The 16,873-nt window shown below is 51.6% G+C and overlaps 1 protein-coding gene across 4 annotated transcripts in view; it reads left to right on the plus strand.

Moving 5' to 3' along the window:
* Window positions 1-16,873, plus strand: part of Sdk1 (sidekick cell adhesion molecule 1) — an 824,227-nt gene that overhangs the window by 732,216 nt on the left and 75,138 nt on the right. For all 4 annotated transcript variants that reach the window (XM_070033470.1, XM_070033473.1, XM_070033471.1 and 1 more), the window contains 4 exons: window positions 271-465; window positions 3,698-3,899; window positions 10,557-10,660; window positions 14,474-14,544. In XM_070033470.1, the coding sequence (XP_069889571.1) occupies window positions 271-465; window positions 3,698-3,899; window positions 10,557-10,660; window positions 14,474-14,544 (572 nt within the window). The remainder of the gene's footprint in view (window positions 1-270; window positions 466-3,697; window positions 3,900-10,556; window positions 10,661-14,473; window positions 14,545-16,873) is intronic.

Raw genomic sequence — 16,873 nt, forward strand, 5'->3', positions numbered from 1 at the left:
CATCCTGTTCCGATGAAAGATGAAGAGTGAAACAAGTTCCATTCATCAACATGGATGGGAAGTGACCACCCTTTCAATTCCTACCACAGCCACCTCTAGAAACAGAGAAGAAACAAATGACCATGTTTGGGTTTCTAATCCCACAAGTCATTATGGCATGGGAAGAGTTCAGGTTTGCAGTCAAGTGAAGGAACAAATGGCTAAGCAGACTCTCCTCTCCTCTCCCTGCCTCTCTTCTCCTTTCCATCGCTGCCTGGGTCCCACCTGCAGGATACCAGATTGCCTACCGCCTGGCCAGCAGCAGCCCGCACACATTTACCACCGTGGAGGTGGGCGCCACGGTGCGACAGTTCACAGCCACGGAGCTGGCCCCAGAGTCTGCGTACATCTTTAGGCTGTCTGCCAAGACGAGGCAGGGCTGGGGGGAGCCGCTGGAGGCCACGGTCATCACCACCGAGAAGAGAGGTAGGCCCACCTCTGCGGGGGGGTTGGGGGGGGAGAGGGGCGGCTTGAGTGGTTGCCACCATAGTGGGGCATGTGGGACCCCTTGTGGGGTCCACATGATAACCAGGAGGATGGGACCTTCACTTCAGAGATGCAGAAGGATTCCAAGGAGCCAGACATGGAACCAGGTGCATTATCCTATCATACCCATCTAGCACAACCTCTAATCATCTGCCTACCCTCTCAGATAGGTGAGCACCCAGCTTTAAAGGCTTGAAATACAGCTCAGAGAGGTCATGGAACTGGGCCAGTGTTGCACAGAGAATCTTCAGGGAGTGGAAGCTCCTAGAAGGCAGGCATCTTCTCTCTTAAGTGCAGTTCTGTGTCGCCAGTAGACAGGTGCATAGTCAGTGTTTTCCTAGTAAGTGGTCTTTGTGAATACCTGCCCAGCTCCAGGCTCAGGATCTGGCACTCAGCATACAGGTTTGCTCTCATCCCAGCCGGGAGAGCCTGACGCCTGATTTGCCAGTTAACATAGCTATGGAGCTGACCCAAGTGAAGGTATGGCAGGCTCCTGTCTGCTAGTTCCTGTCCACGGCCTTGGGCTTCACCCTGGAACCTGCCACAGCAGCCCCTGGAATGTACTGCAAGGCCTCAGCTCAGCTGCTGACTCGACCTGCTGGTGCCAAGGTTATGGCCACATCCAGAGGCCCAGGGGAAACTAGGACAGGAGGGCTTCCAGCAGGCTGGTGAGAAATGCTTGGAGTGGTAGTTGGGAGCTGTGCTGCTTTGATCCAGTTTCTTCCCCTCTGTGTGCTGTGCCTCTGGTGTCCAGGGCCACTGTCTGGCCCTCCCTGTTGTTGTCAAGACTCTCCAGAAGCAAAATGTGGAACATTATTACAAGCTGTAGAATACAGCCGGGTATGGTGGTACATGCCTATAATCTCAGCTATGTCAGAGGCAGAGGTAGGAGGATCATGGCCCCAAGTCAGCTTGGGCAAAAAATACAAGAACCTACCTGAAAAATAACAAAATCTAAAAGGAGTTAGGGACCTGGCTCAGGTGATAGAGCACTTCTCTAACAGGTGTAGGGCCCTGAGTTCAAACCTCAGTACTCAGTACTGCCAGAATCTTTTTAATCTAGTGTAGAGCATTGCAATGAGTGAAGAACTAAACTTGGCACTTGGAAGACAATTCTGACCTTAAATCCAATGAAGGAGGTGAGGAAGGAAGCTGGTGTGAGCCCTCTTGGTGCTCTGGTCACCCTGGTAGGCACTTCTGCCTCAACTCCCTTCCCCAGCTTTCACAAAAGTGTTCTGGGTTTGTGTTGATGAGGACCCTGACACCCCCAAGGTGACTAGGAAGCTGCTCGGGAAAGATCAAGCACTCATCCCCACCTCCTGCCACATCTGCCAGGCTCTACTGGGTCCATATGACCTCACTCATCTCTGCTGAGCAGAACAAGTAACTGCACTGTTTCCACACCAGACCTGTGCCCTGCTGATGTAGGAGGCCATGCCTCACAGACCCTCCCAAGACCAGCAGGTTCCTGCCAGTCCAGAGACCTGCTCACCTGCTTTGCTAGCTGGTCCACACTAAGCCAGACTCCTCGTCTGCTTCCTAAGGTCCCAGCAAGGTCTACTTGTTCTTCCCACTTAATTGCCTTGTTCCACCCCATCTGTTTGCCTTGGTTCCTTCCAGAGGCCCTCCAGGCAGCCCCTGCCTTGGCCAGGTCCCTGAGGGACAGCAGCAATGACTTCCACAGGGCTGCTGCTCCCATGTCACCCATGTCAAGCTACCAATCTGTTAGACTTTTGTGGCTGTGACAAAATGCTTAAGAAAACCACCATAAAGGAAGAAAGGTCTACTTTGTGGCTTATGTCAATCCATCGTGGCAACAGGAGGGCATGATGAAGCAGAGCTGCTCACCTCATGGCAGCCAGGAAGTAGAGGGGGAACAGGAAGTGCCTGTTGACAAGGTCTACCTACCCCTCAAGGGCTGCCCCTTGTGGCCTCCTTCCTCCAATCAGGCCCTACCTCCTAGCTGCTCATTCAGCTGTGGACTCATTGTGAACTCATGAAAGTGATTATCAACCATATGATCAAATGACTTCCCCAAAGCACCACCCTCTGGGAACCAAGCCTTCCAATCGGGGGGCACTTCATATCCAAACCATAGCACTGAGTTCATGGAGGCCAAGCTGAAGGCAGGTGTCCTACAAGCAGACACAGGTATTGCCATGCCCACACTGGAAAGCCTGCTTCCCTTCCCAAATCTGATATCTACTGATAGTTCTGTGTAAGCTCAGCCACCCTGGTCAGCAGTCCATCACTGACCACTATGTCCTGGTAACAGTCCTGGGCCAGGACAGATCAAGTGACTGGCATGCGCACAGGAGGCCAGGACTGCTGGTGAAGTCACACCCTGTGAAGTCCACACACTGTGGAACCTACATCAATGACCACTTCATTATATACCACATATTTTAATCAGAATCAGCAATCCTCATGATAAACAACAGCACTCCCTCCATGAGGTTTCTCTGTTGACATCTCCGGGGCACAGGTTAGCCCTGAGTCCTGCATCACCACCCCACACCTGTCCCTACCCCCCAAGAGATCCAAGAAGAGAAGAGACACCTATTATGTGTGTTGAGAGTCAGGTTCCCTGCAAGAAGGAAGAAAATTCAGTGATCCTCATAGACTAAGCAAACATCAAATCAAAGAGAGTATAAAGGGGTACAGGCCGGGCACCGGTGGCTCACACCTATAATCCTAGCTACTCAGGAGGCTGAGATCTTAGGATCACGGTTCAAAGCCAGCCCAAGCAGGAAAGTCCATGAGACTCTTATCTCCAATAAAGCACTAGAAAACCGGAAATGGTGCTGTGACTCAAGTGGTAGAGCGCTCGCCTTGAGCTGAAGAGCTGCGGGATAGCACCCAAGCCCTGAGTTCAAGCCCCATGACCAACAAAATAAATAATTAATTAATTAAAGGGGTACAGTAGGGGTGCTTGGAAGATCCCAAGCTTTGCTATCACCCAGATACCAACCCTGGTGGTAGGATGGCATATTGGTGTTCATCTGTTTGGCTCTGCTGTGGGAGCCAGCAGCTGTCTCTAGTCTGGCCTATCTCTAGTCTGCCATACCCCTCAGTGCCCGATCCATGCCGCCAGCTCATGGGCCAACTGCAGGAAGCAGCTGCAGGACATAGCGTCTCACGTGGCGTGGCCTGGTCTGCTCTTTCCTTGCAGAGAGGCCAGCACCCCCCAGAGAGCTGCTGGTACCACAGGCCGAGGTGACTGCACGCAGCCTGCGGCTCCAGTGGGTCCCGGGCAGTGACGGAGCCTCCCCCATCCGCTACTTCACCGTGCAGGTGCGAGAGCTGCCCAGGGGAGAGTGGCAGACCTACTCCTCCTCCATCAGCCATGAGGCCATGGCCTGCGCTGTCGAAAGGTACTGAGGGAAGCTGGACCCTCCTTGCCCCGAGGATCTGTACCCCAGTCCCCAGTTTCTCCAGCCCATCGAGGGGGTGTCCCTGTTCCTATTAAGTGCCTCCACACCTGGGATCCCAGTGTCCCTGGGTCCTGAGAGGAGTTCCTTCCAGGCATGTGCTGTCTGCACACCCCAGGTCTGGGTGCTGGGGAAGGAGGGGAGAAGCAAATTAAGCCTGGATGTATGGGTTCCAACATCCTGGTCCCCCCAGAGGCCTGTACTTGAAACAGGAGAAGGGATAAAGGGTGGGCGGCTGGTTGCAGGTTGGAGAGATGCTCCTCCTCTTTGTGTTCTCCCCGCCCCCAGCCCTGAGTGCAGCAAGGGAGAGACGCCCCCAGAGCTGTCCAGGCATGGGTTAAAGTGGAGGAGCAAAGCAGAAGTCTTCACCCTGGGCTCATGTGGGTCTCAAGGTGACCTTGTCCCAGCTCCTTTGCAAGGGAGCCGACCTAGTTGGCTCAGCAGGCTCTGATCATCTGGGAGGCCACATGGGCCTGTGGCATTCTCCCCATGGCACCATGGTGGGGGCTCTGCAGGGTGGGCAGTGCCTCAGAAGATGCCCAGGCCACTTGCACACACCTCCTCCTAGCCCACAAACTACTGTGGATGGCCAAGCTAGCTTGTCCCAGCATTAACAGTGTGGTCATTCTCTGGGGTTCTGGAGCCCTCTCCCTTAACAGCACCTAGAGAAGGACAGAAGCCCAGACAGAGGTTCGCAGGCCAGGCCCCAGGCACAGCAGCACCCACCCCACGTGACCCAGTGAGGAGAGGCAGTGTTCCCATTAGGAAACCATCAGGAAAGTCATCTTCTTGCTCCCTGACAAGGTGCATGGAGCTGCTCAGGCGCATAGCTCAGCCCCAAATTTGAATAGCTATTTAGAAGAATTCTGGTACAAGGTATGTTCTCAAACATGTCCATGACCCTGTGCCATTTCTAAGTATGGATAATAGGAATTTGGGAGATGGGGCATACGGAATGTGCAAAGGACCTGAGGTTGCTTCCTCCACAGCATCAGTGGACTCCATGGGAGAAACCTAGAGCACCAGGGGCCGAGGAGATAGAGAAAGCCTTCCAGATGTGCCAAGATTTGTTAGACTCTCCAAGGGCAGCCTGGATGGTTAAACCATCTCCAGAGCCCTGGGAAGTGCTGTGAGCTCCATTTTTATAAATGAACAAGGTGAGATCCATGGAGATTAAACGACTTGCCCTGGGGAGCAATGGCAGAGTCAGAATCTCAATTCTGCTGGACCCATTCCCAAGCAGAGGTGTGTGCTTCTCCTGGAACCATGAGCGGAGAGCAGACTTCTCAGGGACTTGAAAGGGTGAAGGAGTATGCTGAGGGATGCTCATCCTGGAAGCCCTGGCCTGCATATGAGGGTCCTGATGGGAAGGGATATGTGGGCTGGGTGCTGAGGGATGGAGAGTCAGCGAGTCTATTGTGCAGAGATGGTTTGAGTGGAAGCAGGAAGCTGCTGCATTAGCCCCGTGCCCAAGTGAAGGGTAAGGTCACTATCTCTTCTGGGCCACAAGTTGCTGCTTTCTTGGGAATGAACGCCAGTCCCCCTTTTTCAGATTGCCAGCTTGGCCCCCTGCCGAGAGCATTCCCTCTTCAAAGGGACCGTACCCCTACCCCACGGCTCCCAGCCTAGTTCATCCATCTCTGGGAAGGCAGTGAGTGATCCTGCTACTGGAAGTTGCCTTCTGCTCTCCTGCATACCCAGTCTATTGGCCCCAGCTGGGAAAGTTCCCACGGCCATCTGACCTTGCTTCTCACGGTTGACCCTCACAAGCTGGTGCTACTCTGCACCACCCAGGCTGGCAGGTAGAGAATGAGCATCTCTAAAGAGTACACAGCATAACCTTAGATGGTTAGGGACAGGGACATCCCACACCACCCCCACTAGCTGTGATGGCAAGCTGGAGCCCCTGCTGCATGCTTGTGTGCCCTTCCTGGGGCTTGAACTCACAGCATAGATGCCATCCCTTAGCGTTTTTTCCACTCAAGGCTAGCAATCTACCACTTTCTTTCTTCCTTTCTTCCTTTTCTATTTTAAACTGGTTAGTTGGAGGTAAGAGTCTCACAGATGTTTCTGCTCAGGCTGGCTTCAAACCACAATCCTCAGATCTCAGCCTCCTGAGTCTCTAGCATTACAGGCTTGAGCCACCAATGCTCAGCTTGTACATTTCTTATTAGTATATTCTAGCTGTACAAAAGAGGTCTCAGTGTGATATTTCCGTACATGCTTACTGTAACCCTGGCCAACTTTCCCTACTCTATGACTCCCCCTTAGTTCTCCATTTACCCCCCTTAAAGCAATCTCAACAGGTCTCATTCTATGTTGCACATACATGTGCATGAAGTACTTCGGCCTCTTCATTCATCCCCCCCCAGTACCTCCCACTAGTACCCCCAAACCATCTGTTTTACATTCATGGTCTCCTATTTTTGTTTTTGTTGTTTTTGTCAGTTGTGGGTCTTGAACTCGGGACCTGGGCACTGTCCCTGAGCTCTTTGCTCAAGGCTAGCACTCTACCAATTGAGCCATAGCACCACTTCTGTTTTTCGGGTGGTTAATTGGAGATAACAGTCTCATGGACTTTCCTGCCTGGGCTGGCTTTGAACCTGGATTTTCAGATCTCAGACTTTTAAGTAGCTAGGACTATAGGATTGATTTACTAGCCCCAGCCATGTTTTTCTTTTTAAGGACAAGATTCTGCATATGAGAGAGAACATGAAATATTTTTCTTTCTCAGTCTGCTTTATCTCACTTAACATCGTGATCTCTAGTTCCATTCATTTTTCTACAAATAACATAATTCCATTCTTCTTTCTGGCTGATACTCTACTGTGTGTAGATAGACCATGTTTTCCTTATCTGATGATGGACACCTAAGCTGATTCCATTTTTTGGTCCTTATGAACAGTGATGCTATCAACATGGATATGCAAATGGCTCTATTGTCTGCTGACTTTCGTTCTTTAGGATTTATGGCCAGGATGGTGTAGCAGAATCATATAGTAGGTAGTTCTATTTTTAGTTTTGTTTGTTTGTTTTGTTTTAAGGAACATCCATACTGAAATTAGTGGCTGCACTAATTTCCATTCCCGTCAACATTGTGTCAGGGTCTCCTTCCCCTGGGCCTCCACATCCTCACCAGCATTTGTTGTTTGTTTTCTTGATGAAAGCCACTCTGATTGGGGTGAGATGGAATCTCACTGATGTTTCATTTGCATTTCTTATCTGGGGCTACAGCAATAAACAAGGCAGGCTTGTTGCTCATTCTCACTGTTACTGAGTCTTGTAAGGCATCCATAAAACAATTACGGGGCCATGTGCTAGGGTTCACACCTGTAATACCAATTGCTGGAGGCATACATAAGATGAGCACAGTCTGAGGTGGACCCTAGAAGAAAACAGAAGACTGTATAGGGAAAATAGCGAAAGCAGAAAGGGCTGGTGGAATGCCTCAAATGTCATAGCACTTAGCTCAGGGCCTTGCACCTGAGCTCACTTCTGAGTATCACAGAGAGGGGGGAGGGATGGGGGGAGGGAAGGAGAGAGAGAGGACAAAAGAAAAGGAGGAAGAGAAGGGGAGAGAAGGAGGGATGGAGAGAGGGAAGTTAAATGAACAGAGCATGAGGTCACTTAGATTTATGCTGACAATGGCTGACAATGACAACTATGGCAGCTAGAGTTAAAGGAGCACTTCCTCCAGGCCAGAGCCTCCTAAGGGGCTGCCCAGATGAAGAAGCCAGGGCCCAGTGTTCTATCCAAGATGGGCTGGGAGCTAGAAGAGGGGGTGCTGTTTGACTTCACAGTCTACCTTCCTGCAGACCACCTCCCACACACGAGAAAGAGAAGCAGCCAGCCATGCGGAGGCAGGCAGCCAGTGGGCAAGGCTTAGGAAGTCACCGGGGACCAGCACACCTTTATCACAAAGTCATGCCACAGTGGCTCAGGGGACACAGGAAGAGTGAACGTGTCTGATTGAACTAAACAATGGCTGATCCCAGAAACCTGCCACAGAGATTATTCTCGCTGGTAGGACTTCAGCAACGTCTCCATTAAGCTGGATTAAGCCAGCCAGGCTCCTGGTGATGGCTGTCCCTGCCTCTGGGCTGAAGCCAGGCCTATCTAAGCTGAGTGCTTGAAGCTTGTGGAGAAACACTGTCATCTGTCTTAATTAAGATAGTGTGCCAGAGCAGGGGTGAAGATTTTCTGATCATGGTTTCCAAAAAATGGTACGGATTTCCTGAAAAGCAGAATCCTTTCTTGAGAAGATGGATTTCCCGGCTCGGCAGTGTCAGGCGGTCAGCAGCGGGGCTGCTGTTGACGGGGTGGGCGGCATGGGGCTCTGCCCTCCTGAGGCTCTGCCCTCGTGGGGCTCCTTCAGCATCAGGGCTCCCATGGGATTCTGTGGGAGGACCCAGCCCAGATTCCTGGGCTTCCACATATCAAGTCTGGCTACTCACCCCTATCTGCCAAATCCTATTAAAACTATTAGAGCTATCAGGTGGCCAAGACACACCCCAAAGAGAGGCAGAGGAAACATTTTTCAGCCCAATCTCCAGTCATCTTCGAGACATGAGCTTTAGGTTTCAGTAGACAAAGAATTGAGGGTGGGGGAGGAAAGGTGAGTGCATTCGTATTAGACAGTCCTGCTCACTGGTGTGTTCCTGCATCAGCCCTTCTCTGGGGAAGGCTTCCAGAAAAGTCATTACGGCTGTTGTCAGTGGTGGGATAGACAAGTCATTATTGCCCGACTGTGGTCTTGTCCTGAGGAGGATTTCTACTGGTCCGGTTTTTAGGTTCAGCCCCTCCCTTCCTCCCTGCAAGTGTGTTGTTCTCAGATCTATCCTTTCTGGGTGCCAAGGTGACGGCAGAGCCTCTGCACAGAGAATGGCTCAGCGCAGAGACAGCTACAAAACCAAGGCAAATGTGCCACACTTTCCCCCTGCTTTTTGTTTATTCATAGGCCCAAGTAAGGAGCCAGTGCTTTTTAGCAAAACCACCTGTTATATGAGGAGCAAGGACAACTCAGTACGGGCTAAGAGGCCTGGGACTCTGGCATCTGGAATTACCCTGAATCTCCCCCTGGGAGAGGGATGTGATGGTCAGCGATGGCCTAGCACAGAGCTGCTCACCAGCAAGCCATGTCCACAGATATCCAGCCAAATACTGAGCCCGCCTGGGTGTTTGTCACTGACCAGTCAGGGCAGCTGAGGGGTAGGGGTTGCCTGCACAGAGAGTTTGACCCAAGTCCCAGTGTAAGTCATGGCATGACAGCTGGCTCAGGAGACCCCAGAGGTACGGGGGGTGGGAGGAAGGGGGGCTTCTCAGTAGAAGGAGAAAGGACAGTCAGGGAAGGTAGAAATGGGCCTGAAGTTTGTGGCCCTGAAGTCTTAGGGACTGGGGCATTTCTCTAGGGATCGTTGGAAGCCAGGTTTTTAGACCCACACTAAGCCTAGCCACTCTCCCCAGATCACCAAATAGACATGGTAAAGGGCAGAAAAAGGAGATTTATGTCATGGCAGCCATTTGAAGACAGCACTTCAGTACATCTTCAGCCATCTACAAAGGCACAGACAGTGGCCTCTGATTAGATAAGGAAAAAGGTGACGGGTGAGAACGGTGTACATAATTACAACAGTCAGGGGTGGGATGGCCATCAGGTCAGCCTGTGACACTGGAGCCCTGGCAGGTAGACTGTTCTCTTCAAGATGCTAAGAAAGTGATGCTGTCTGTCTGAGTGGCAGCTGGCTTCCACCACAACATGCTTCTCTGTGGATCCTGTTCCTGGAGCCCGCCATGGTTCTGAAGTGACAGCAGCAGGGAATGGCTCAGATCACCAAGCACAGATGCAAAATGGGGCTATGAGCTGAGCCTCCAGCGTTTAGTTCAGTCACAAGGCCAGTGAAAGCAACTTTTAAGTTGCCCTTTTGTAAGCTGACATAGATGGCATGGACACAGTCTTATTGTGTGAAGCGATGTGCAGACGTTGTTTCTAGACAGGCTTTCCCCCTGCCTACCCCAGACCACCCCATGCCACACACTACTTTCGGGCAGTGGACGAGGGAAGTACCCCTGATAGGGCCTCTGTTTTCTCATGCTTGAATGGGCACAACAATGACTCTGGCCTGCACACTCTCCTGCAGGCTAGATGGGGTTGGGCTTACTATGGGCCTGCACAGGGCAGTGACCTGGGCCAGTCCAGTGGGCAGCTCCTAGGGAGGAGAACACAGGAGGCAGACACTCCATTTGCTCTGGATTGATCCATGGAATGCTGATCTGTTAGTTAGTCCTGAGAAAGCCCTCAGAGAGCAGAGACTCTAAGCAGGAAGATCTCCCATCACAGAAGCTGTGGGGCATCATGGCCAGAACCTTCTTGTTGGGCATGAAGAAAGACCAGGGTGTTTGCAGCTGTTCCTCCACACAGACCCAAGTTTCCTTAAAGGCCCTGTCTGTCATTGCAGCCCTGTCTCAACTCTCACCAGAGCCCAGCTAGGAGGGGAGGGGAGGGAAGACATCCACCCCTCCTCTGGGCTTTCCCTAGAGCAGCACCCCCGGGCTGGGAAGGGTGGCAGTTCCCCTGTAGTTATAGGACTTCTTGCGCTACAGGCTGAGGCCCTTCACCTCCTACAAGCTGCGCTTGAAAGCCACCAACGACATTGGGGACAGTGACTTCAGTTCAGAGACAGAAGCGGTCACCACTCTGCAGGACGGTGAGCAGCCCTGGGCCCTCTAAAGCAATCTGGGTTCTCCTGTGAGGCAGGCACACAGGCCCCTAAAGGGAGACCCCCACTTACATCATGTGCCGGTAACACAGGCCCAGCACTCCTGCGTACCCTGCAGGTGTAAATCAGGGCTTCTGAACGGATGGAACTATCTTTGATTGGCTTCCAAAGCCCAACCATCCATTAGCATCCCAGAAATTGAATAATTGATAGCGTTGTTAAAAATAAATGTCAGCAGGAGCTGGGTTGAAGAGGTTCCCCCATTCTTCTTATTCACAAGATGCTCCATTTTGACAGTAGCACAGGTAAGTGATGGGGGGCAGAGCCCCTCAGCGCGCCAGGTGGATTTTCCACTTGCACTACCTCAGCAGCACTGGGCCTGAAGATCCATCGTGATTGTCAGCGACCCGGTCCTGCAGGGCACAGTAAGCCCCAGAGACAACTCCATCAGTCGAGTGGAGCAGTGATAACCTGACTTGAGGGATAGAAAAAAGGATGGATATTGTATAACACGCAGATCCAGCCCGAAGCCTGAGCGCTTAGTTCACCCAGCGGTGCTTTATAATAATTCCCCAAGACAACCCCAGGGCTCTAGCTTTTCCATTTAACGCACTAGTGGAACCATTTTCAAATAGACCAGCTTCTGCTGGCTCACCCCATGACCTCCTATCTTCTATGCTGCTCTTTATAGAACCTGGAAGTTCTATAAGCCATCCAAGCCCCCCCCCCCCAACCCCAAGGGACCAGGCAGCAGGTTGAGGGAAAACTTGGTCAGCTTCTCAGCACCATGCAGAGTTAATTTGTGCTACAGATCCCACACTCCCCACTGGGCTGAGTTTGCAGGGGCTGGGGGCCCTGGTAAGAGAGTCTTCAAGTCTCTGGGAACCAGACTTGCTCTTCAGAACTAATTTGTGTCTTCGAGTCTCACCACAACTATTACCAGTTTGTGGATCCCAGGCAATTATGAGGGCAGGAGAAGCCATACTGAAGGAGAGAGGACTGCGTGAAACTCATTTTTAGACCCCAGGCCCAAATTTCAGGAGTCCCATATTAGGTCTGGCCACTCATTCCCATATGCTAAATAAAGAAACATGGTGAAGGGCAGCCATGGGAAGATAGCACTTCAGTACATCTTCAGCAGTCTTCAGGGTATAGACATTGGCCCCAGGTTGAATAGGGAGAATTGGAGACAGGGAGAGAAAGGTATGCAAAAGTTAACTCAGTCCCAGGTCACAGGGGCATTACCTGGCAGGCCATCTGCTCAGTCTGTGACTCCACAGAGGCCTGGCAGGTGGTCTGCAGCTTTGGGCTGCTCTCTTTAAGGTGCTAAGAAGGTGACCTGACCTGTCTGAGGGGCAGTTTGCCTTTAGTCACAAGATGCTCATGGGTGAATCCTGTTCTTCCTTGAGCCCTAGGTAGTTATGAAGTGCCTGCAGCAGGGAATGGCTCAGATCACTGGGCAAAGATGCACAGATGCAAAATGGTGGATGGGGAGGGGACTAGTTGTGCAGATGTTGTTCAGCTTTTAATTTATGGGCCCAGTAAAATTAGCCTTTAAATTGCTTGTTACATGCAGGGCTCAGAGGAAAGCCCTCTGGACTTGGGACCCATGGCTCAGTGTCTCTACTGTGCTGGGCACAGGGAACTGAGTCAGCTCCAAGGAGTTCATGGGGGCAGAGGAGGGGGTGTTTGAGAGGGCAAAGGGGAAGCACACCCCAGCTTTTCACTGCAGGCTCCCCCACCCAAAAGACCAATTAAAGTGGGAGCCAACATCACACCAAATCACCACAGGGAGGGGATGCATTCTTAGGATTATGAATGCATTCATCTAAATCTTGCATTTAACACAATTCAACTCTGCAGTAATTCTCCCAAAGAAAGCCGCACAACGAGCTGGTTTTATTGTTGTGTTATCTCAGACAAGCAAGTGAGCACAAGATCTGACAGGCTGGCTGTGACCCAGGGGAATGGGCCCTTTCTGAAAAGCTATTCAAGGGGCTCTCAAGGCTCCCAAAGCCCTTCTTGCTCCTTTGATATTCAAATCAAGGCCTTTGAAGCACCTATCGCATCATCTTCCTTCTCCTAGACTTGCAGTTTCCCTCTGCAGCCCATTTGCATTGTGTTTGGGTTGCATTGTCTCCGACTCTGGGCTGGAGATTGATGGGCAAGACTTTCCCTGCTTAGACTTAGAAGATTCTTTGAGCTGTGGGTTCACTGATCGACATTTTCATTTCTTTTTCTTTCTTGGCAGTGCTTGGGGATGGAACCTGGGGCTTTGCACATGCTAGGGCAAGCACCCTACCACTGAGCTACATTCCTAGCTCTTGTTTTTGTTGTTTTTATTTTTTAGACAGAGTCTCCTATGTATCCCAGGCTGGCCTCAATTGTGCAGTCTTCCTCCCTCTACCTCCAGAGTGCTGAGATTACAGGCACATACCACCACCCCTGCCTCAGTGTTTTTCTTATTAGGGTGATTTTTCCCTCCCCAGCACAGCTTGCCAGCTTGGGGCATTTGGAAACTCCTGTCTTGCCTGCTGGTTTGAGGTGTTCTCAGTAAGAGCCTGGGAAGGTGAGATAGCTAGGTGAGAAAGAGCTGAGGGTTGAGGATAAAGACAGTGACAGATTCAGAGGAGAACCTCAGACCAAAGACACAGGGATAGTGAGTGGAGAGAGTAGAGCAAGTGCTTAGGGACTTACAGGGGGATATGGGGACAGGCCTGATCATACTCAGCTCAATGAGCATTTATTGAATCATCAGGCAGGGAGACCCAGAGTAACAGGTCACTTTATGTACCTAACAGGATCACATGATTTGGAGGGAGCAGCAAAGCATGGGGAAGAAGACCCTCTAGGTCCTGGCAGATGACAAACCAGAGGGCAGGGGCTTAGCGTGGGCAGAGGTCAAACCATCCTTGCCCCCTACCCAAGACCGCAGCAGAACCACTGCCACTTTCTGGACCGGAGCCAACTACCCTCTACTTTATTGACGGGCCAGTCACCAACAGTGGCCTCCCCTCCCTTTTCTTGACAGTTAAAGATCAAGAACATTGTAGCCTGACAAAGCTCTTACTAAAGGCATGTGAAAATGGCATTTGACAACCAAAGAAGTACAGGACTGGTAGTACAGAGGAAGGGTTCGAGTAGGGACCTCCCAGGGTGTCATGGCTGGAGTGAGTGACCTCAGCACACCTCCGTGAAGAGCCCTGGATGTCTCAGAAACAGCAAAGACTGGCACCACCTGGTGGCTACTCTTGTTAGGACTGTGTTAGGAAACTGAGTCATGAGGGTATTAGAATAAGAAAGAGCAGAAAGCAAGCTCAGCAGACAAGATAACTTTAATGGCAAGTTGAAGAGGGTGACCTGAGGAGAGTCAGGAGACACAGGCAGAGTAATGGGGACAGGGGTGTAGGGTCCTAGGTGGGGGCAGGGTCAAAGGTAGCTGAAGAGTGGCATGGAGTTTCCAGAGTTCTGAGAGTTCTTGGCAATGGCCTGAAATGGAGGAACTCAGGTGCCTGACACCTGAGGGGTAGTGATGGGCTTCACACTGAGATTAAGACTCTGGGCTGGAGAATTTCGGGAAGATCCCTTCGGGGAGGATAGTCAGTGGGCCCAGGCATGGGAGCAACATTGAGTTATGAGAACAAAGCAGATTCCTATCAGTCAGACTGGGGTCTTCTGGGAGCACAAAGGAAGGGCAAGAAACGGAAGGAAGGGGACAGGCTCATTGCACCCCATACTCATAGGGGAAGACATTAACCAACTGAACCTTTCTAATCCTGCTTTTCTTTCACTGGGCTGCAGTTCCAGGAGAGCCCCCCGGGTCTGTCTCCGCGACGCCCCACACCACATCCTCGGTTCTGATTCAGTGGCAGGTAAGATCCAGGACCTCAGTGTCTGTGAGGCAAGCACTCACTCCCTTCATAGTCAGCTGGAATGCTGGAGACAGACACCAAGCCAGGCTTGTACCCAGTATTTGAATGAAACAAGGGAAACAGCCAAGAAACTGGAAAGGAAACTTGTGTTAAATGTAATTTCTCGAACTTCCAGGAAGGCCCTAGAGCCCCCAGGAAACACCAGCTGGGAAGTGACTACAGTAATCTGAAGGAAAGGGGCTCGGCCCCCAGGCCTATGTGGTCCTGATCTGGGTGCAGAGAAGGGAGGATGCAAACACTTAGGTCCCCAGCAGGCACCTGAGCCCATGTGCAGAGCCGAGTACAGAGTTCCTGGTGCTCTAAAGGACCATCACTTGAGGAATGGGGAGGCTCTAGAGGTCATAGATCAGGCAGGAGCCAGGCTGGTGTATGGCTGTGTCCAGAGAGCCACAACAAGGCCGTTTAGCCTAGGAGAGGCTGCGAGCTGGGGTGTCCCTCATGGTCAGGTTGGCACAGGCTCTTTGTGGAAATTGAAGTTGCTATCAGGAAAATGACAAGTGTCAGCTTGAATGCAGAGGTGCCCGGACGTGGGTGATGACAAAATCTGTGTGAGAAGAATACAGGAGAGCTGAGGGGCTGTGTCTGAACCAGAGGCCTTGTGCTGGCCAGGAGAGTCTGGAAGGGCATCCAGTAACAAGGAGGGGTCTGTGACAATAAGGGAGCTGCTGTTCCTGGGTCCCTGGGGGAAGGCTTTGTGCCATGGTGATGGCTGGGAAAATGGAGGCAGGCATGAGCTGTCATGAGGGACTGTCGGGTGTCTGGGCACCGTGAGGGACCCTGGTGGTCAGGATGGGTGAGCTATACCAGGTGGCTTATACCCTTGGCTTAGAGGCCACCAGCACTGCTAAGACACCACCATCCTAGGAGTGCTGGGGGACAGAAAGAGGCCAGGACCACAGTGGCTCCAGGAGCAAAGGTACATCTCACCTGTCCAGCAGTGCCCACCAACTCCTGCAGTCTTAGGCTGAATCCTATGGTGCCACCATGTTTGAGGCTCCCAAATGGCCATGTCGTAAAGTTCCAACTAATGATATGAATGCTGCCCCTTGCAGGAGGAGCAGGGACCAGGATTTTAATAAATGAGTATATGGCCTCCTTGGAATATCAAGAGCATCATGGGGCCCCCCTCTCTGCTTAGTGACACTGTCTCTGGAGAAGACAGGACCCTTTCAGAGTGACATGGACACGTCCCCAAATGTCTTCTAGGACCTGCTGCCCCTGGTAAAATGACAAAAGTCCTGCCCCGGCCCCTGCCTCCCCCACTTGCCACCAGGCCACTAAGACTCTAAGTCTCTCTGACTTCTAGTCCCTCCTCTAGAAACATCTTCACATCTGATAGACCCCACACTCCCTGCTTTGGGGGTGGCTGTGCTTTGGAATCCTGACTCCTGTTAGGGGCTGTGCATTCAAAGAAGTTGTTCAAGGTCCCCAGCACTTGGCTTCCCATCCACTGCCAACATAATTAGCCCCAGGAAGATAGGCCTTTGTCACATTCTAGGAGAAAATTAGCATTTCTGTCGACATGACAATTGGCCTGCCAGTAACTAGGCACACTGGCTCCTACACCAAAGGCTGTGAGGGCCCCAGCTGGGCCACGCCATCTCCAAACAAGTGGCTGTGACCACTAACTGGCAGCCCCCATGTCCTGTCTCCCAACACGGCCCCTCTGAGGCTGCCAGACAGCTCTGGGACACAGCATGGATCCGCACCAGAGGAACTTGGCATATGTGTCCATCAGCTGTCCTCTCCAGAGCTGAACAGAACAAACTAATTGCCAAGAAGCCCAGAGCAGGGGGTGGTCAATACCACGTATTGTAGAAATAAATGCCTGTCAACTGCCAGGCAGTTGAAGTACAATTAAAATTATGAGTAATTTAGTAAATCAGAGTGAACAGAACAAAGGAAGAGAAAGTAGGTTCAGATCTAGATTTGCATTCCAAATGAAATGTTTCACCTGTAACCTTTTGAGTTGGGGGGGGCAGGTTTGAAGGTTTTGTGGGGGTTTTTTCCTTTTCTTTTTTTAGCGATTTGCTTAAAAATACAAACACAGGCAGCAGGCCCACTTAGAAGCCTTCCGATAAGAAGCTGTCAGGTCGGATCCTTCCTACTGGGAGAATCAATCTTTGCCTTTCCAGGCGTCCAGTTCTGTTTGAAATCCGGAGATGTGGGGGTGGGGATGGTGGTCATTGTGCTCACGCCAAGCACCACTCGTGAACAAGCTGGGGACGTTCTGACTTGATCACAACATGGAAGCTGGCTCTTCTATGCC

This window comes from Dipodomys merriami, unplaced genomic scaffold (assembly GCF_024711535.1).
Source record: "Dipodomys merriami isolate MVZ:Mamm:240054 unplaced genomic scaffold, mDipMer1.0.p SCAF_22, whole genome shotgun sequence".
In the NCBI taxonomy this organism is placed as follows: Eukaryota; Metazoa; Chordata; class Mammalia; order Rodentia; family Heteromyidae; genus Dipodomys; species Dipodomys merriami.